Below are 22,724 nucleotides of genomic sequence, written 5' to 3' on the forward strand. Positions count from 1 at the left end.
CAAGTTTAGCTTGTTTAAAGGTTTTTACATTTTTATAGGCAGCAACACAACATACAGTGTTAGAAACCGCATGAGCAAGTCTGCTGGAAATTACATATCATGGAAAACTAATTTTCTAATTAAGAGAGTTGATGCAGTATGTAATTTCAAATTTTACCTTCACTTCCTTTCATGGAAACTTTTTGTGCTACCTCACAAAAACAACATACTGTCCCTTTCAGGAACAAAACCTCATACCACCAAAAGAGAAAAAAAAAAAGAGCATCTTTAACGTTTAACGAAAGTTCAACAACATCCGATTCTAAGTCATGTTGGACATTGTCTATTGGTCCATTTTATAATGACTGCATTAAAAATCAACACCAACAAAAAAGGAGACACAAAGTTTTGTTTTGTAAACAATGATATATCCAGCTATTCAGCTCCTAGCAGTCTAGCTCTAACCAACTGAATAAAAGTTATACAGTGTGTTTCAGCCTGGACTGCTTTTTCAATATAGGGCAGCCAATCAGAACAGAGGATTTACATACTTCAGTCTTAAAGGCACATTGAAAAAAAAAATAAATGCCTGTTTAATTCAAACGAATAAACAGAGATTGTAAATTAGTCAAGTTAAAATGAATTACATCTGTTTTTTGGTAAATAAATCCACAAGAGTGGGTCAAGAGTTCAAATTTAAGAACAATGCAGCAAATGGTCCCTTTAATAACTCTGTTTTGGGCATGATTTGAGGCAGGTGACTGATGAGTTAGTCATGCTGTTTGCATGATGCTAATTGTTGGGGTTTAATCTCTAGTGCAAAAATAAAGGAGCAAATCTCATATATAAAACGTGTCAGCTGACTGATTACACTGAGTAAGGGGAAAATTGTGTAAACACAATTTTTCAGTTTTTTTCCCCAAAATGTGGTCTCCTGCTCCCCTTGAAAAACACAGATCACCCTCATTACAATTCTGTGCATGTATGCTTTAGTTCGTCCACACCTTGTTGATAGTGTAAGATGTGTTTGTTCAAGAAAAACTACCCTCCAGGGCTCTCTGGCAGCATAAGGACCAAGCTGAGCTGTTAGCATGTGGACGCTTACAACCCACATCAGGCTAAGCCGTGGCTATTAAAGTTTTGAGTTAACCAACAAAAACACTGCTACAGAAATGATATTTCATTTGTAAGGGAAGACATCCCTCCAGCTAGCTGCTAAACTAATTGTGCTATATATAAACAAGAATCCAAGACACTGAGCAAAAGCTGTTTCTCCACTAAGAGAAGCTTCATAGTTTGTCTTACTCCACAGACAGTTCAGTTTCCTTACTGTCTCAAATTATGTGCTTTTTGAACTAAACGCTGCAGTCTTTAAATTGCTGTGTGGTTCACACAAGCACCGATCAAACCACGTCTTCTGTTATGTTATGCCTCATTCAAACTGTTAGCATTAGTACCTCACAAAAACAGTCTCTCTTGAAATTTGGATGTTGGACACACTTTCTGTCCAGTTATACCAGCCATTTTGCCACTGTCCCGACAGATCTCGCAATGTGATTGTCTGAGAGGCAATATTTTTCAAAAATGGCACTACAAATGAATCTCTTTAAGTAGTGTTGCGCCGATACCAGCACTTAAACGCAGTATCATTACCGGTGATGGGGATACAGATACCTGTGACCGTTACCATGAAGCAGTTTCTGATATATCCAGCGTAAAAGCAGCAGTAAAATTGCTCATGGCGGAACCTGTAACGGCACGTTTTGGTGTTAAGAACACTAACCGAGCCACTTACCTGAGCGGCTGAACTGCTTCTTTCGGTGACTATTCGTCTGCCGCTGTGTGCTCTTTTACAGTCGGAGTTAATGTTATTGAGAGAGCGGAAGGAAACGTCGGACACTTTGCATATTGATAGCCTTAGCCTCCACTGAGTCTAGATTTAGCATAGCAGCCCACTAGCTGGGTCTACTGGGCCTCCGCTGGTCAGCTGCATCACTCAGCAGCAGGGTCTCGCGGCCCGTCGCTTCATCCAAGCCAGAAAAAACAGTGAAAGTCTTAAATACCGACAGCATGAACGACGGTGGTATTTACTGAACTGATGCTCAGAGAAGCAGTACGAGTGAACAAGACGCACATATGAGACAAATGAAATTTGAATGTGAAACAATTCAACATTCAGTTCTGTTTTTGAGCCAGAGAAGCTGCTGTGTGCTGATGTGTAAAGACCACAGGTCTATCTGTATACTGTTCAGAACACAGATGTTACCAAAATAGAATTTTAAAAACGTAATTGTATGAATATCAGGACTTCTAGGTTAGTTTAGATAGAGTTAGCATCAGCCGATATTAAAGGATCAGGTATCAGCATCACAAGGGAAAAAGTGGTATCGGTGCATCTCTATCTTTAAGAGATAAGGCTTTTCCATCTGTAACTTAGCAACAATAATCCTCAGTTAAAAAAGTACCAGTGACTTTATTTTAAGTAATGACAGCAAGTGTTCCGTTTTTGACGGTTGACCCATTTATATATTTAACACATTACATCGCATCACGCTGACGTTCCACCTCTATTATCGCTCTTATGCTAGTCGTCTTGAAGGTTTTGTGTTGCAATACATTTAATAGCATGTATGTGCAGCAGCACACAATATGAGCTATTTTTCTTTGTAGAGTATAAATAAACTTTGTTAGTTCATGTGTTATAATTGCCTCAAAATCTAATAAAACTCAATGAAACCGTGGTATAATCACAATATTACATGAGATACTGGCACTGGCGTGCTGATCCATGGCATAGCACTCCCTCTCAGGTACTGTTGCACAACTGCTGTGATCAGAATCTGGCTAGATCAACATAAAAAGAAACTTCCAATCATATGAGGAACCACAAGTGCAAATACAGGCATAGTGTTTACACTACAAAAGCAGAAAAGCCAGATACACAACAGGTGCAGCTATAAGCACATCTTTGTTTTAATGTTGTAATGGAGGATTTCCTAGTATGTCAGTGAGGCCAGTGCATTAAGCTCTGGGGTTGCTACTGGATCATCATTTGTATCCAATAGCAGACTGGCCCAAGTGTGGCGTTACTTAGGAAATCCATTTTTTCTCTCTCTGGTGAAAATCAATAAACATGATCTGCTAACCAAGTGACAGACGTTACCCTATCGCTGCAGAGGTGGGAACTTGATTGAGCTAAAAAGTCATTACTGTGGCACTCAGGAGGCGCTAGAGATTTGGACAAAGTCAATAATAACAAATCAAGACTAGGGGTGACCAGGGGTTGAGATTGGAGGCTTTGAGAGTAGAGTGATCTTAAAGGAGAATAACCCTAAAAACTTTTTTCTACTTGAAGTGCAAAACAAACTTGTAAAGAATCCTAAGATAAGCTAGACTTTGTCTCTCGGGAACAAAACATGAGAGAAGAGAAAACAAGACAGAAAAAATAGTACAGAAAAGAGAGAGATCTTCCCATGTCCTGTGGGTGAAGTGGTGTCTGGGTAATGTGCAATTTGAAGCATCTGAGCATCTCTCCTTGCAGTAAATCCAGCTGAGCGTAGGGCACAGGTCAAACCCAGCGAACAACAGCCAAAACCTCAAAAAGCACTGTCTGCTTACGACTGCACTCTGGGCTTGTGTGCTGGGGACAGCCTGTAGTCTACAGACACCTCGCTATGGCTAAACCCTTTACATTGCAGTGCTGTGGTTTAAAAAGCACTGAGCTCCACTGCACAAAAGCAACAAAACACTAAGTATGTAAACACTAAGTAAGTATATCCTGGATTCCCAGGATATTAGTGCTTTTCTTACCTTATGAAGGGGCAGAACGAGGAAGGCTCCACCGCCACTGGCCTCTACGATTATGGCGACGAATTTGGGGTTGACTGCGCAGAAGGCGCTGTCCCATGTGACCCGAGACACCCTGATGTCATCATAGCACTGGTCGTTCTTTACTGCCTGGCCGAACACGTGCCGGAACTTACTCTGCCGCACCACCCGTCTGAACATATCTGCAGAGACACGGAGCAAGAGAGAGAGAGAAAATGAGGCTGCTTATACTTATTTTCTATGCAGCAACGATGCCTGAAACAGCAGAATCAAAGTTCAAAGTTCAGCAAAAATTAGCCTCACCCCACATTTTGGAATGTGCCAAACACAACAACCAAATAACCACCAAAGACATGATGTGGTGGTTTGCAAATGCCTTCTTTCATGCAACTAGAGTGGCTCTATTCAGTTCCACAGTGAAACAGTACTGAAGTCATGACAGCTGGGGCCTGTCAGAATTACTAACCATGTCACCACTTTAATAGCCAGAATTATTCACACTGGATTGTCAAGCAACAGACAGCATTCCAAATGAATGAGTTAACTGATATCCATGAGTGAAAGAGCCCACACATAATGATATTTTCTACCGATTTATCTGTCCTTGATCATTGTTAGTCAAAGTCCCCACATGACAATCTGCCCTGAATGTAACACCACATACTTTCAGATTATGCACATGAACAAGAGTCCCGACCAATGGTTCCAAGGCCTTGAAACCTTGTGGGATTTTTTCTCAAACTAACAGCACTTTAGACCTAAACAAATAGGGCGGCTGACAACACAGCTATTCTCATGTTGGCAGTGCAGGCTTTCTGCACAGAAAATGCCAAGCAGAAGAAAACAATGTGGATGGAGCCACGGCTGACAAGAAGGGGTCAAGAAGGCTTATACATACTGAAACGCGAGCTTGAGGTGCATACATGCATATACATGAGGTGACTAGTTCTCCATTTAGCCGCCATGTTTACAATGTCTTCAGTACACACTGACTAAAGTTCATCTTAGCTCGACTCTCATTGGTCTTTCAGGCATGACGTTAGGCTGGACTGAGAGCAGATCGAAGGAGTAAAGATTGGGTTACAGACACCCCACACTACAGGATAATCTGAGAATATCATCGTTTAAGAGCACCCTGATATCAGGAGCAAATCGATTATCCTGTAGCGTGTGCCAGGTATAAGCTGTTGTTTAATGTCCACTGTGCAATTTCAGAAATATTGTTCTTTAGTGACAACTCACACTGTACAGTTAAACAGACCATTGTGTGCAGACAAAGCCTACAATTTATACGCTCATACTACACGAAAACGCTCAGCCCGATTGACATGCTTTGTGAAACACAAACGGTCTGAGAAACTGTGCTACAGCAGCTTTGCTAACTTGTACCACACTATGCACTGAAACAAAAAGCAGGCAATGACGTACATGAGTAGGATGATACGGTCTCTCTACTGCTTTACAAAGACAATTTAATATTTGTGTAAAGTAAGAATCAATTTGCATTCTGAGTTTGTCTCACCACAGAAAAATGCATTATTAACCACCCAGCCACATTTGAAAGATTTAAAGAAAAAAAAAACAAAAAAGGCAAGTATATAAAGTATATATAAAAAAAAAGAAATTGAGCAGTATGCTCTTCTCTAAAAACTGGGGGAGTATCTGCTGAAGGCGTTGAAACTACAGCCATTTGCAGGAAAGGTGCAGCCTCTTTTCAGCTTCGTGATCACCAGAATGTAACTGCTGCACCACTTCAGGTGGAACGGGAAAACTCGAACAAGAAGCAGGCGAATAGTAACCAGACTTCAGCTTCGGGCTAACATTAGCATATCCATTAGCTCACTAGGTTAAGCAGCAAAGTGTCTCCTGGGTTGAAAGTAAGCCTCGTTCTGCATCTGAATGGTCATTTTTTTTCCTTCCAATTATGCAAGTTAGCAAAAGGGATTACAGACTAGCATAACCTAGCCAAGTAAAGTTAGGCTGGGAGAATCACTAATGCTAATGTGCTCTAGTTTTTACATGTTATAGTGCTATGGGAGGGGTCAGGCTAAGTATGGCCCCAGTGCGTCATCAAGCCTCAATTGCAGGTCCACCAAAAAAAACAAAACCAAAAAAAAATTTCCTGAACACAAAAAATGATGAAAAACAATTTAACAGTCCAACTCTGGAATTCAGTACTACATAGTTTGCAGTCTTTTCACGTTTTCAGTAATTATTTTCTAATATGTATATGGTGTTAAGAAACAAATATCTGAATTTACAATAAAACCTCACTGCATTAACCTAATACCAATCCCAGTTTTTCTCTTCCAATACTGATTCTGATACCCGAACTCTGGGTCAGTGCTTTAAAAAAAAAGATTTATTGCAATTCTGTACACCTTTATGTGTTTAACACGGGGCTCTAACTAAAGCAAGAGATTAAAAAATTAAAATTAATGAGACTGAAAAGCAAAAAAGAAGGCAGTATAAAAAAACATTTTATTATGTTACTGTTATCACGCTTCTGGATAATGCAACAGCAAAATAAACATTAATTATTAATTCCAGTGTGAACTTTTCAGTGCAACAATAAATTTGTAAAATCTAAACATTCAAAGAAAATGCGAGTTTTACCCTCAAAACTTTAGCTTTCCAAGTATTACAAGTTGCTGTGCTACTAACACCTTTGTGAAGCGTAAAATCTCAAATCGCAGACGTTTGTTATTAGCCAGCATGTGTTGTGTCACTTGTCTTGTTAGCTGATGTTTAAATCGAGGATTTTTTTTAAATGAATCATGCTTATTATTCATGTTATATTTAACCACATTATTCAAATTTAATTCACCTATAGCTTTTCAGCCCACATAAAAGGACAGATGTTTATTTGTGTTTTCAACACTACAGTGTAAAAACCATAAAATGGCAAGTTTATTTTTTTTAAACTGCATTGCCATATTATCCTGGAGAACTTTTAAAGAACTACACATAACAAATGTTGGGGAAAAGCGTTGTTCATATTACGTATTTCTGAAGAGAATATCGGCCGACACGTTGGATTTCATTCGGATTTTTACAGCATCAGAGACAATATCCAACTTGTTTAACAAGGTCAGTATGAGTGCATCACTAGTATTAACATTTAAACCAAACAATTCTGTCCAGACAGACCAAAGTCGGCATAGACAGACTTTGGTAACAAACGTCAAGTTTTGTGCCTCCATTTTGCAAGTTTACGTGTCTCCACATGTACTGGGGAGTTGGTTGTGATTGTGTTTCTGTATGTTTAGAAACACGCTAAAATCACTCAGTGCATACCTGGCAAGAATATGCCAAGGAAGAGTGTTTAAAGTGACCAATCACCAGGGGTGGGAATCTTTAGGCACCTCACGATTCGATTCGATTACAATTCAGAGGGCTGCGATGCGATTATAAAACGGTTATCGATGCATCTCGATGCATCTTTTTTCTCTATACATGATTTCTATCTTCCAACTGTCTGAGGACTTGGTAGTTTTTAAGCAAAGTATTTGTAATGATCCATAATGTAAATGCATTACGGATCATTACAAATACTTTGCTTTAAATATCTAAAATATCTATTATTAATAAATAAAATGGAAGTGATGTGGCAAGTGAACTAGAGGGCTCTCATTCAGAGACGCTGCTGCCACTCATCTGCGATAAAGCGCGCTGTTGCCCTGAAATAAGATCCAGTGGCAATGGGTGTCCACGCAGTACATTACAGCCACCCTTTTGGTCTCGTTGTAGAGAGTGGGGGGGTATTTTCGAGACTGGATGCTGAATCTCGGCTCCAAAGTGTGCAGCATAACGCAAAAGCCCTGGTTCTCAACGACTGAGAACAGACAGCAGGTCACATAGCCCCGAAGTCTGGCCTCGCCAGTGGCGAATGAAAAAACAGTTTAAGACGAACATTTGGAGGACTTATTCGCATTTATAAGCAGCGCGGTTGGTTAAATCTGCTGAGAGACTGTCTTTCTCTAAAAAGTTGCGAAAACGAACTCGCTTCTCTTTTGTATTTTCCCGTTCCACCTTAAATGGTGCAGCAGTTACTGTAGTAACTGCAGTTAGTTGGAACAGGAAAATTAGAACGAGAAGCTGGTGAATGAGAAGCGACTTCAGCCTCGTAAAACAGCCGGATGCTGAGACATTTTACAAGAAACTCTTCTAGTTTTGAAGAAAAGTTTTCTGGTGGAAATGGAAGGAAAGCGGCTAAAGCTAAAGCTTAAAGCAGAGCGAAGTAAATCTGCGCTCTCGTTTATATTTTTAGCCCATACTAGTACATCAGCACATACTGAGACATACTGGACATTAAATGTTGTGGCTCCCAAGGTGGTTTGACTTCGTTGAAAGGCAAAATGGCTCTTCTTATCATTTGTGTTGTGACTCCTGACCTAACCTGGCTTTTAATGCAGAGGGAGCCGGTTGAATTTCTCGCTCCTCCAGTAGTGTTTTTGTTATGTGCCGCCACAGACTGTCCGGGCGCTGCACTTTCCCACTTCCAGTTCAGCCTTTTGCGTTCCGTCAACATTACGTTATAAATTAAATATTTAGAAAATCGATTTTTGACGTTGAATGAATCGATTCAGAATCGTTCACGTCCGCATCGCAATGCATCTAAGAATCGAGTTTTTCCCGCACCCCTACCAATCACTGTGTCTGACTGCCACGGCACTGGCAGCATTTTGCTGTGTAAGCAGACCCTCTTTCAATTGCTAGCTTGAGTCGTTTGTTCATTAGCACAGAAGTGTACATTCAGCTTACGTCACATGGTATTAGGTGGAATCTAATGCAGGTATTGGTGCAACCAGTATGAATAAATGAGCACAATATCAGGCCAATACCTGTATGTGTATCAATGCATCTCTAGACAAAACATCACAATGTAATACTGCTATAGACCACAGCTGTGACATGCCAGGCAACATATTAAAAACAGATCAACACCTTTCAAGAATTTTTATTTTGAATAAAATTTATTGTATTTGTCAGGTCATATGAATGTGTAATGCTTATTAGGATCATTTGAGGCTGGTCAGGATTTTTCAAAAAAAATTGTACTCATCTTTATACTGTTGGCCAAAACCACAGTAATGATACACAGCACAGGTTTAACATAGGTTTATTAATTTTTACTTTTAAGAACACCGTTTTATCAAATGAGGCGTACACTTTGTTCATCTCTTTGCAATCTTTTTTATTGAAGCAAAACAGAATCAACATTTAACATACACTTTATCCTTTCATGTTTAACAATGTTTTTATCCAATGCAACTCAAAACGGCAGGTGAACATAATGCTAGGAGTCTCACCCAGTGAGTTTTATTGCACAGTTTCTGATTTGAGCCTGAAGAGTCGGATTGAACCCTGCTTTCCTGCAGGTTAAGCATGCAATCTACTTCACTACCCAACCGTCCCTAATCTCAACTGACGTAACAGAAAACTTGATCTGAACAGAACAGTGGCTTCTTCTGGATTAAAACAGAAATACATCTATCTGACTAACATTCATTATTAAATCCCAAAACACTGATATCTAGCCCTCCCTGTATTGACACTATTTTTTAAATCCCCACCAAAAATAACCACCAATTGAACCCCAATGTGAGGCAGGATCTTTAGTTGTAGCTTAACCACTGAAGATTAAACTGTGACTCTAAAAAGACCATGTATCTGACTAGCCTGTTATTACCCACAGCATGTGCTTTATCTTGACACACATCAGCAGCTCGTGTCCCATTTACTTTATTTCTGAGGTTACCTTTTCTCAGCTAGCCCAAATGCTATTAACTACAAACCTGAAAGGCCAACATGGGTTGACACTAGCTTCCATGCTAAAGTTCCTGAGACAGGTCATAATTTAATTCATAATTTTAGAGATACCTTGGCATGTGTAAATATGCTCATGGACTGCTAAAAATAAGAATTAATTCATGTTGAAGGGAACTACCAGACACACGCCTACTCTGCTAACAGAGAGTGCTGGGCCTGTAGAGCATCACGCAAAAATTGAAAACATTTGAACTTTAAATGACCCTGCTGGGGGTGTCCGCTTTGTGCTGCACACCCTATTGAAAATAACAGCAAGGAATTTTTCATTTTCAATGTGAAAGCAGCTTAACACAGAAGCTACATGAAGCTGAGGTCCAATCAAATCCACCCTAGGTACGGCAAAGCAAGCCCAAACCTAACATAAATTTACAAAAATGCAGGTCAAGATGGCACCCTTTTATCAAAGCTCAGTCTAAGATGGTACAGCTAACACAGTGATTGTGCAACAGAGGAATATGACATGTTAATGCACAAGCATAATGACGGACCATCCACCTATCAAAGTCTTTCTTTTGTGTTACATGGGTCAAAGCAAACCAACATGATGAAATCCATTTTAAAGGGAGCAGCTGCAGAGTTCAAGCTCAATTTGGCAGCAACCGTCCAGGTAGAGTCATGAAATCAAAATAGCAAAGCTATGGAAAATAAACCCTCATTCGGTGCATTACACCCATGAAAGCAAAAAAGCTGTGTCCATATAAACTTCAGCACCTACCTTTTCATCCTATTTCTCACCCAAGCGTCTAGCTTCACTTCTAAAACAAATCTGAGGTAGAACATAATTTCAGCTTGGAGCAGAGAGAATGTGACACCTCCCAATGTAAACAACTGACAGCCAACCACAACAACTTGGGAACTTCTTGGCTGAACATGCTTAAAGCTTTACAAAGTGCAACAAAAAAAAAAACTGCAAGCCTTGCCTGTGACAGTGTAAGCAACCACAGTCACCAGCAATCATGTGCAATAGCAGGAGCTTCAAGCCTTTGCAAAAACAGGCCTGTAATTGGACTGCAAGATTTAATTCCAAGTAACTTTGGACTACCAGTCATAAAATGTTTACACAGTGTAACGGTCATCAAATCCAAGCAGAAACAGAAACACGCATGTTGCAGGATTTTCAGTGTATTAAATGAATTCCGACCACACCCACACTGACAGTCCATTCATGAAGTCCAGACATCTTGGGAGGAACATAGTTGCTGGAATCAATGCATCATCAAACAAGCATCAGACCTTTTTTTCTGTTGTGAAAATAAAATGAAATGTCAAAAAGCAGCCTGTCATTCCATTTTGCAGAAAACAGGTATGACCAACTCCTCAAACCGCAAACATTTTCCTCGCTGCATAAGTTGGAAGGCAATAACCCATTTGAGTCTGAAATGAACTTCTGATGACTGCACTGCGGTTTGCCATCGACAATCCCAAGTATAGCTGAGCAAACAGACTCTTAGGGGTTCCGCTGGCAAAAGGAAGGGGGAAAAGAAGTTTTTCCTGCCAATGGGCGTGGTGACCAGTGTGACTCAAGCAGATAATGTGGACTTTGTCTCCTGATAAACCTTCACATGTGGTCACATGCCAAGCTGCTGCCTCTGCTGCTCAAGTCTCACTTCAACATTTTACTGATCGCTAGCAAGTGTCTACATTCGTCCCATGTACTCACACTGAGAACTGAAGTGGGATGTAATGATGTCTCTATTTGTTCGGCCCCATTTGTGTTTTAGGGCACTATTATGCACATTCCTCTATGGAATGAAATTGCAGAGTGTTTTTAAAAGCTCTAAACTAGTTCTAAACAGAAGTAACCAATCACATGAACATTCACAACATGCTTTCTTGATGGCTACAGAAAAGACGAAGCCTTAAGACAATCATATGGCCACAGCTGAGGAAAGGGCTTTTAATAAAGGCGAATACACTAAAGCTTACTAAGGCCAGTCTAACCTAGAGTAGACATTTTCACTCATGACTAACACAGATGGAAACCAGTTATAAAAGGTCTGATTGCAGGAGTGGGACAAATCATTTAGGTTGCAATGTCACAGAAAGCAAAGTTCCAATTAAACCCATTTTATTTCAAAATATCTTCAGTATCCAATATAAAATCTCATCAATTAATCAATTTGATTATTTTATACATTTCTCCATTTAATACGAAAAAGAATATCAGGACCTTGAACTGAAAATACCTTGAATTTAACCTTTAGTCCACCACCCATTACAAACATCTCAAATTTAGATGATTTTTTTTAATTAATCATGACATCACTGAGTGGCCAAAGGTAGGCACTTTCAGCTTCAATGAGATTACTGGTCTATTAAAGAAAAACAAACACAAGCCAAGTGCACTGTAGGGGCTTTATTCTAGGTGCTTCCCTGTCTGCCCGCCACAAGGGTTCTTCTATAAGAGTTCCCTTATGCTAAAATGTCATACAAAACCAGCGGTTCAAGTCAGGAAGTCTAAATACCACACACTCCAAGCAAATGAAAAGAGTGTCACTTCTTAATTCTGACCCCTTTTGTGAACTCATTTCCTCTAGGCTCAGGTCAAGAAGGACTTAAATGCTTATGAGTTGCACATCAAGCTCAAAAAATGGCACAGAAGATGGTCTCTGTTAAGCTGCATGTGTAAAGCCTACTCAACAGGAACAGAAAGATTCACATGGGCAGAGATAAAGGTTCTTCAGGACACAGGACAAACACCTAATTCAGCGACAGGGATGTCAAAACGTCTTTTGTGCAAATAAGCGACGTATAGAACATTTTCATTTCTCTGAGGTTGTGAACATACAATTTTGTTTAGTCGTGCCAAACCTTTAACCATTAAAAGTACCCATTAATCTCAGGTGTCCTCTTTAAAAAGGCTTCTATAAAATATCCACCTTTCCTCCTGTACAAACACTGAACCCAAGCAAAGAACATCGTTGAGGCTTGTGCTTTTAAAACACCCTGAGTGAAATTCTTCCTGAAAAAGCCTGTAGCTATCTGGCTATTCCAAAGTCATGATTCATGGTAGCTCAGAGCAGGTGTACTTCATGAAATCCCTCACTTTCACTACAGCAAGATAAAAGCAAAGATGTGGATCAAACATGTCATTCAAAGAGAAATTAATGGTGGATCAAAGCCGCACAAGGAGTACAAGTCAGATACTTATGTTTTAAGTACTACAAATGGCTATGGTTTCCCAATCTCAGAACATGATGAGAATTACTCATTGTGAAACTAAATTATAATACGACAAGCACACCATCAATGTTAAATAAAGGGGAAGCGATAGGTTTGTGGAGATAAATGGCTATTTGGCAGCTTTCATGCAAGTGAAGTGGCTAACTGAGTGGACCTCTCCAGCAGACACCTCAAAAGTGTTCAATTAAAGCAAATGGCTAATGGCAAAGTCTCCTGGCACCACACACACACTTGCCAAGCTAATGCTGGCTACAAGCAAGGGAACTGTCTGGGTTGTTGGCTGAACGTGCAGATTTCAGACTTCCAACAGGGGAAGCCTAAAGGGAAGAATTGCATGAGAGGTCCATTCTCACGAAGCAAGTGGGATGTGGGTATAAAGGCTGGCTTTAATTGCAACAATTTTGAATGACGTAAAGTGCAGACCTTTACAGAACAGAGAGCACTATACCTCACCTACCCCTAAACTATGCATAAACTCCAGTAAGGTGGTCACCTGAACCATTAAGGCCAGTCTAATAAGCAGAGCACTGGCCAATCTATTGTCCTATCCTGTATGTTTCATAAAGAATCTGACATGCAAACAACTTGTAACAACATAGTATGTATGATGTTGAAAGAAAGTGAACTAAATTCACCATGAAAATGAAGCAAAGAAATTGAATGACAAGAAGGCGCAAACACCAGTTAACTTTCATCCATGGATTCTGGGGTAGACATTGCCTACTGCCCAATGCCTCTGGCCACAGCAGTTCACATTTTGAACAATAATATGCAAAGTCAGTGGCCTGAATGGCCACTTTTTTTTTTTTTCCCACATTATTTTCCCTTTTAACAAACCTGTTTGGTCAGACAAGGAACCAATCGCTCCAAATTATGCTGATGCTGTGGTGAAGTGAGGGGTCCGCCTTGCCAAGCTTGTCCACCTGGTGTCACAGACCAAATGGAGTTCACTAATATGACTCCATACAGCAAGGTCTTAAATAAAACAAGGTGCTTATTAAACCACCGTTCCAACAACAGGCTATCACTGCAGTAACTAAGCAGTACACAATGAAATACCCTAGTCACCAGATGACATTAGTGTAGACCAGATGAACAGCGGGGCACCACATTCACCAGAACGGTAACATACTTTTCTTTTAAAGCAAAACCTGACAAGTTTCTTGGTCTTGAAGCATGTTATAGGGATGTGCATTCCAACTAATTTTGATATTCACATATCCCTAAGTGGTCATGAATGAATTTTCAGTTAACAGCAGAAGGAAAAAAAAAACAAATAATAAAATAAAAATAAATAAAAAAGTATTTTTTCTACAATTACAGCATCAATAAGAGGAATCCTTTTCAAAACACATTTTATTATTCAAAAATAGTCAAGGGAAAACCTCAGCTAATTGGTACAACAGTGGATGCTGATGAAGAATCATCTATTTTTTTTCCTCTTCAGTGGATGATGTGTCAAGATGTCAGTTTGCCACAGACACAAACATTTCTGGACCTAACTAATATTAGCCCAGCCTATTTAGCGACCCTCATGTTTTAGAGCTGCAAAGCATTAAAGAATGGGTTTACTCGTTAATACAAGCGAAAGTTTTACAGTTCCATTAAAACATGAAATCTTATTGAACTGTTGGTCTGTACATTTTGTCAGTTTTTTTCCATGGTGAAATACAAAAAAAAAATCTCTGTATGGTGATTTCAGTATTAGAATACTGTCACTTGGTGCACACACATAGCTTATTGACTTTAAGTAAAATGTGTATAACGTTTCTATTATTGTGGCCACACAGTTATATTATCGGCAGCCTGAGGGACCAGTGCAAATCTTTATATATCTGTCAACCCCTGTACGGATCCCTCTCAGACTCCCCTGTATGAACATTTCATTATTTACTCTAATATTCAAAAGGAGTTACTTCCATATTCTAAAGTTTCACCCACATTACAGTCACACGCACACACACACACTCCGCTCCTCAGAGGTAAGGAGGTGTGGAGGCCACTTCAGGACTGAGATTGGGTTACTGTGTAAACCTTGAGTTTACATACACAACCAGCTGACTGCGCCAAGTCACATGACAATTCATCCGAGCAGAAAACAAGGCATGCTGGGATACCATGTTACTAGCCTCAGTCTGCTGAGCACAGGGTCAGCACAGGGTCACAAGTGCAGCAGTACGTCAAATAAAACAGGGAGTGTTGTAAAAGAGCGGGAGAGAGACAGACAGAGAGACAAGCATATGCTTTCTAATAGAGAAGTGGTGTGTCCACAGTTCTTGGCAGATGCGCAGACTCCATTCAGGTCAGGCTAGACTGCAGGTCAGCGGTACAGAGACTGCACAGTGGCTGGCTGCTGGCAGCGAGTGACTCACTGAAGCCTGATGCTGGAGACATGGAGCAGAACAGCCACGCCAAGACACACGCAGTGCTCCAGCCAGTGTTTACCAACACTCTCATGCTGCCTAGCAACCTCCACCAAATAGCCCGGCAGGCACTACTTGCGAAAAAATGAACCAAGCAGCGAATCAAATCTGACCTTTTATGTACAAAAACGCTCAGAAGAGACACTGCTGGCTTTAAACAGCCGTCTCGGAAAGTACAGCGGGTGGTTTGCCCACTTTCTATTAGTGGACTTTTTGGTAAGAGAGAGATATGTGGGAGGAACTCAGACCACTATGTAGGAACAAAAAACCTGCTAGGAAATTACACCTAATGAACTTCCTCTTGGGATGTATGTGCATAACTATGCACCCGGTTGAAGCAGCAACCAAGTTCACAGGACAAATTACCTGTTACGTGCATAGTAAATACAGTAAGAACAAATTCCTGAAGTTCCTCAACTTTCTTCCATCATTTCAATAAAATGCAATTCAAGCTTTCATCAAATGTTTCTCACCAAAGGCGCAGTGGGGACCAGAAGGATGACTGCAATAACTGCTGATGTCTGAATTTAAAACACAAACTGCTGCGGTAGTTAACGAGATATAGGCATTACTGACACTTCTGTGAGACAAGAAAGGTATAAGTTACTTGTGTAACTCCAGGCATCAAAAATAAATCTCTCAATGCAATTCAACCACAAAGGCTAATTCTGCTACAAGGCCATGCATTATGTTTACTGGAAACACTGAAGAACTTCGCACAGTGAGATGGTGAATGGTATGAAAACGTCCTTTTAAAAGGCAACAATGGAGACTTTGCAGAGCCATGACAAAAAAAGCACAACTGCGTGGATTTAGTTCCAAGCCGCACAATATCAATTCCTAGCCGGGTGACAGAACACTCGTCTAATCACCACTTGGTCCAGGCACAGAAAAGAATGGATTGTGTAAGAAAATTGTTCTGCATAAATAGGAGTAGGAGGGGAAAATAAAATAATAATAATACCGCAACAATAAAATAATACCATAATCGGCTCTGATACTGGCACTTAAATTTGTATCAGTAGTAGAGAATACCAATACAATGAAGTAAGTTCTAACGCACACTATTGCGTGATGCTTAACTAAAGTAGGCAATATTTGAGACAAGCAGTACTAAAAATTCTTACTGCAAATAGTAAACAGTGCTGCACAACTAACCATGTACTATTAGCTCAGTTGCCCCTTTCATTGATTCTACCAGTCTTAAAGATTCCCAACAAGCACCCTGTGAGTGACATGTCTCTGAAGAAACTTGTTACAAGTCATGAGTAGCTGCCTTTGAGTATCGTACCAGAGGTCAAAACTTGCCTGAAAACCAAGCTGGTGTAGATGACTTCAGCATGTAGAGACAGCCTTGGTTTCTGCAAAAAATTACACCGTTCCCTACCTCTGGGCCTTATGTCAGCTAATGGTGGAAAAAGAATTTCCTACTGCTTGCCTGGCAGGTCTTTAGTAGAGCTTTCACGGCAGGAGACAAGTGCTGCAATAACTTCAGAATACTGTAATCAATGTAGATTCGGGACATCGTAATCAACATTCCACAAAAACACAAAGAAACAGAAGTTCATATCCAAGCGAGTGCATGAAAATGGTTTCGGCTACCCTGAAGGCTGTTCAACTTGGTGCAAGTTTATTGTAACCTCACCTGCAAATAAGGGATGATTTATAAGCTTCCTGTTTCCTGTAAATCTCTTAGCACACAAATGTTGTTGTCTGGTCAAGGCTGACTGTCTGGTTAAACTGTCTGGTCAAAAGGAGTCATTCTGTTACCAAACAAAGAGCCACACAGATACCCAAACTGGGCCACATGATCATCATTTTCTTCCCATGTTTTCCAGCGTCTGTTTGGTTGTCAGCCCACATTAAGACAGGTGGCCTTCAAGACAGTATGGGGCAGAGGGGCAAGGCATGTTCCAAACATATGCGTGTGCCACAAAAACGAGGTCAAAGAGGCAGGATAACCACTAGATAGAGGCACCACAAAAGGTGTAATTTTCACACATTTACCTTCCTCTCTCCAAATATACCGAGTGATACTCAGCATAAGCAAACTGGGATTTAGGAAGTTCAACAAGACAACCTTGGAACACCCTGCCAACTATTAAAGTTCACATATCACAGTGGCATTAAAAAACACAGTCTAAATGCAAACTGTGTTAAATCTTGGACCAGACTAAAATTTAACCTAACCAACTGTAAGTAGACTTTTAATCTCAGAAAAAAAACACAAAACCAAAATCAGGCCACCATATTGTTTTTCAATTTGACAGTGACCGATTTTGACAGCTTAGTGTGGATTTGGCCATGGATTGCTGAGGATAACTCCCCTCCCACTGCAATAACAGCACTAGTTCACATGCTGTGCTACACAAATTCCCAAGACAAAGCTACATGAAAGGGGTGTAAACTTAGAGAACTTAAAGGCCACAGCCCTGCGTAAGCTAGCGCTACTGATGAAATGTTTGCTAATTAGCCAACAAGTTGAATCAGCTGTGCTGTAGCAGCAGTGGTAAATGCTTCAGTACCAAAAACAGTCAGGTGTTGCCTTGAGAAAGAAAATACTTATGAAAAACTTGATATAGTTAGGAACATTCCAGTCACATGGTGGTGGTTATTCCAGTAATATCTGAGACTCTGGACCTCACACAGGAGGGTGGAAAGTAGTTGTCTTGTTGGTGGACATGTGAATGCATGACAATTCAACTGGTCTGGTAGTTTGTTAATAGGAAAAAAAATATTATCTAAGGCATGTGGCCACTAAGGGCACAGCCTCTGCATTTTTAGTGGTTAAAAAGTTGTGCTACTCCAGACTTCCTCATACAAGGAATCTTCATTATTGATCCAACACTGCTTTCTTTTCCAGTCCCTGAAGATCATTTGACCGTCTACATTCTCATTCTTTTTCAGCATCCAGCACACTTCATGCAGGCCATCAAAGGTTGTGAAGCAGCATACGAATGTTAAGAAGTGGAATAAAAAAAGATTTGGTATATGAAGGCAAATCTGGAGACATTACCCATCAGAAAAACAGATCAGGTGGCTGTCATATTGTAATAATGTTTTACATAACCACAGCTCATGAAAGGAAATAAGACTTAACTTGAAACCTTAGTTTAACCTTCCACTTCATCATCAAGAGAAAGATCTAAGTTGCTTGCTGGACTCTTTTTACTTCAGCCAACTTTCTCTTCCCTGGGCAATGAATCAGAGAGACTGTTGCCGCCTCCACAACCAGTATGTGTGGTGATCTCTTCAGTTCCTGAATTCAGCGGTGCACAAAGGAAGCTTTGTAAGGCCTGTAGCATCACTGACCTGGAGGTCCACGGGGAGGCAGAAGAGCAGAAGTGTTGGTAGTACACTGTCTGTTTGACAAATCATCCACAATGAGTTCTGCAATTTTACTTACAGTAAGAATATTGACCAAAAATTCTGGTGTAGCTAAAATGAAAAAAGACCAAAGAGGGCAGTCGGCATGATTACTGCTAGTGTTCATTCATTTTTCCTTTTTGATAAAACTCCCTACACTAGGGCTGGGCGATAAAACGATAACGTTAAGTATCGCGATATAACTTTTCCTCGATAGAGCGATAAGACAGGTTAGATAAATGTTCGATATAATACACCATTCTCACACTTCCACGTTTTAGCGAAAGCCCTGGTGGCGTTTTCTACTGCAAGGAAAGCGACACTACTCTGTTGTCGCCAGGAGAGGGCGCACTTCCGAATTTTTCGAATTGATTAGAGAGGGAGGGGGCCACGAGTAAAAAAAGGGTCGGCAAATATACTTTAGCAACGGCTGAAACGCAGAGTTATACATTCCCTGTCTGAGTGGATGTTATCGGCGATCTGTTCTCCTGTGACCGAGTGTGAGTGACGAGGTCAGTGGTGTAACTGTACTGTCCTACAGTGAACTCACCTCTTTCTGTGCATCCTAACAACTTCAGCGGTGTTAAATCACGTCTACAGTACCGTGTTACAGCGCCAAACCGTCATATTTTAGTATTAGTGCATTCTCGGGCAACGAAAGTGAAAGAAAGAAGTGGGTTCATGTTCGAAAGTAAACTGAGGAAGCTGTGAGGCACTGGAGAGCGCTGTCTTTCCAGGCTAGCTGTTTTTAGCTGCTGGCTAACTTGAAGCAGCGCTCCGGCAAAACACAGTGAATTGATGATACAGTAGATCAAACAAGACACAAAATCACCGCTTTCAGTTTAAACATGCCTAAAAGGAGGACTCTGTTTGACTGGTGTGAGAGATTCACACTGCAGACAATGCTTTTACACAGCGAACGTCAGATATACTGCGGTTCACCCCTTAAACTACTGTGATAGCATAGAGAAATCCAGCCGTCGCTAGCTGGTGTCTGAATACTGTGATCTGCTCTGACATGGATGTGGTAGGAGTGACAGCAGTGACCTACCGAACCGAGTTGACATTGTTGAGAAACTAAAGAGTTTAGCACTGTTGTTGGCCACTTGTTTAGCATTTGTTACGGGGTAGCCGAGCGCTCGTCACCAGACAGCTAAAAATAATGTTTTCTTTCTTAAATCATGACTATTACAAAAATTGCTGTGCTTTTCAAGCTGATAAAAACAGCTCAGAAACTTTCTCCCACTCTTCCATGACAGATTAGTGAATGTTCCACTGTTTGCCGAGTGTTTGTCATGATCGGACCATAAGTGATAGTTTAAAACCACAATTAACCACCCAGGAGCAAAATCAGCCTTCAAACGTGAAAGAAATCATGATGACATTTATCGCGATATGTATCGATATCGAACGATATGAATTTTGTTCATCCAATGACGTTTTTGGCCATATCGCCCAGCTCTACCCTACACACTTTAAAAATGCTTTCTTTAGTAGGATTCTTTAGTAAAGAAAACGATTCTATATAGAACCAAGAACACTCAAAGAACCCTTTAATCATGCGAAGTGTTCTTTGAGTTCATGGTTCTATACAGAACCATTTTCTTTACTAAAGAACCCTTGAAGAACCATCTTTTTTTAACAGTGTATATAAAAAGTCAACAATGGGAGCTGAGAACGAGTCAGGCATTGGATGGCCTGGCCGCAAATGTGCAAAAGAGATATGAATATACTTGGGGTAAAACAGAGTACCAAATAGTAGGGTTCTCTCTCGCATTGTGCCAAAGACCTATGCTTTGTTTAAGATATCGCTGGTCACCATGTGTTGGGTCAGGAGTGCTATAAAAACCCAGGCACATTGTTCTGCTCTGACATAACTCAGTGTGAGAGAGAGAGCAATGAGGAGAGAGAGAGAGGGAGAGAGAGAGAGAGAAAAAAAAAGAAGCATGCATTCACGGAAAGCCAGAAAGTCTTCCTTAATTTCACTCTCAACTTGGACACTTTAAACACCATACATGGTTATGTTCAACCATTTCAATTACCTTGTTGCTCTTACACTTGCACCATAGAGTTTCAACTACTATAAAGACCATAGAACTGGAATCAGTTCTGCTCTGTGGCTCCTTATAAGCTAAGCCAGAAAATGTTACCATTACGTTCAACTTAAATCCTACTGATGACCAAAAAAAGAGGCCCAAGCCTCACATTATTAGAATCTTTATTAATAAGCTAGCTACTAGTTTTCAGTTTAACATTAACCAAGGCAAGAAAAGGTTCATCTTTTTGTGAAATTTTAAAATGCTCACAGATCCGGTTAAATCTCTGTACATAAGGCCAGCACCAACATGAACTCACTAACGTAGGGTTTGTTTTTTGCAATCATATCAGACACCAATCATTTAGCATGACTTGCACATTCAAGACAGCCAGTCTTTCTCCTAAACTGACAAGCCTGTAACCACAGATTATGTAACAGTATCAGGCCCACTAAAAACCACCATTATCTTATATATCATAAGTTTAGATTTTTCATGTTTCCTCTCATATGGTTACTAACTCCTTCAACACATACAGGTCAAAAAGATAATATTCACAATGTTCTCACATATTTAGCAAGGAACGATATAAGCTTTTATTCAGCTCTGCTTTAGAGAAATATGCCTGTGGGTAAAATAGGAGGATCGGTTTTGAGTAAATCATGTTTTGTTGACAGATATTCTTTATTCCTGTTACCACTCCTGAGGAATTGTCAGGTTTTTTGCGTGACTCTTTTCTCATACACCATTAAGCTAAAATGCATTAGCTTGCGGCTGGGCGATAAAACGATAACAATAATTATCGTGATATAACTTTTTCTCGATAGAGCAATACGACATGTTCGATAAAGGAGAGGGCGCACTTCCGAGTTTTTCTACATGATTAGAGAGGGAGGGGGCCACGAGTAAGATGAGTCTTTAGCAACAGCTGAAACGCGGAGTTATACATTCCCTGTTTGAGTGGAGCGACCAGTGATCTGCTCTCCAGTGACCGAGTGTGAGTGACGAGGTCAGTGGTGTAACTGTACTGTCCTACAGCGAACTCACCTCTTTCTGTACATCCTAACCAGCTTTGGCAGCGTTAAATCACAATCACAATCCTCACAACTAAAGAGCTGTTACAGCGCTCGGACAGTCATATTTAAGTATTAGTGCATTCCCAAGCAACGAAAGTGAAAGAAAGTGAAAGAAAGAAGTGGGTTCATGTAAATTACAGCCCTGATTTAAACAAAAGTAAACTGAGGAAGCTGTGAGGCACTGGAGAGCGGGAGAGCGCTAGCTTTCCAGGATAGCTGTTTTTAGCAGCTGGCTAACTTGAAGCAGCGCTCCGTCAGTACTGCTTTCAGTTTAAACGTACCTAAAAAGAGGACTCTCTCTGTCTGGTGTTAGATATTTTGCAGTTCACCACTTAAACTACTTTGTTAGTATAGAGAAATCCAGTCGTCGCTAGCTGGTGTCTGAATACTGTGATGTCATTTGTAACGGGGTAGCCGAGCGCTCGTCACCAGCTAAAAATAATCTGTTTTCTTTCTTAGATTATGACTATTACAAAATAGCCATGCCTTTCCAGCTGGTAAAAACAGCTCACCAGACACTTTCTCCCACTCTTTCATGACAGATCTGTGAAATGTTCCACTGTTTGGCGAGTGTTTGTCGTGTTCCGACCATAAAGGATAGTTTAAAACAGCAATTAACCACCCAGGAGCAAAAATCAGCCTTCAAACTTGAAAGAAATAATGATTTGACATTTATCACGGTATGTATCAATATTGAACAATATGAATTTTGTTTATCGTGATAACATTTTTGGCCAGCTCTACTTGCGGTCATTTTTACATGGCCTTGAGTAATCAGCTTAACGACAGTGTATTACTAATTTTTGTAGTTCTGAGGTTATAAGTATACAGACCAACCCACTTCCAGAATCCACAATCACTATATAGTCCACAATCACTATATAGTTATATAGTAAACTGTTAAAGCAGATACTTTACTGTTACTAAAGCCAAGTTATGTTTCTGAATACAGCATATAACGATCCAAAAATCCAGAGTCACAGTCTGAAATGTGAAAAAGC

General features: G+C 40.3%; 1 protein-coding gene across 2 annotated transcripts in view; it reads right to left on the minus strand.

Moving 5' to 3' along the window:
* Positions 1-22,724, minus strand: part of coro1ca (coronin, actin binding protein, 1Ca) — a 68,386-nt gene that overhangs the window by 40,243 nt on the left and 5,419 nt on the right. Inside the window, exons 1-2 of one of the 2 annotated variants that reach the window (XM_036597932.1) lie at positions 4,706-4,782; positions 3,790-3,989 (exon numbers count right to left, since the gene is read on the minus strand). In XM_036597932.1, coding sequence (XP_036453825.1) covers positions 3,790-3,989; positions 4,706-4,772 — 267 coding nt within the window. In that variant the 5' untranslated portion in view covers positions 4,773-4,782. Of the gene's footprint in view, positions 1-3,789; positions 3,990-4,705; positions 4,783-22,724 lie in introns of those variants that run through there. The other variant, XM_036597933.1, reaches the window with a different exon arrangement.

The sequence above is a fragment of the Colossoma macropomum genome, unplaced genomic scaffold (assembly GCF_904425465.1).
Source record: "Colossoma macropomum unplaced genomic scaffold, Colossoma_macropomum, whole genome shotgun sequence".
Taxonomy (NCBI): Eukaryota; Metazoa; Chordata; class Actinopteri; order Characiformes; family Serrasalmidae; genus Colossoma; species Colossoma macropomum.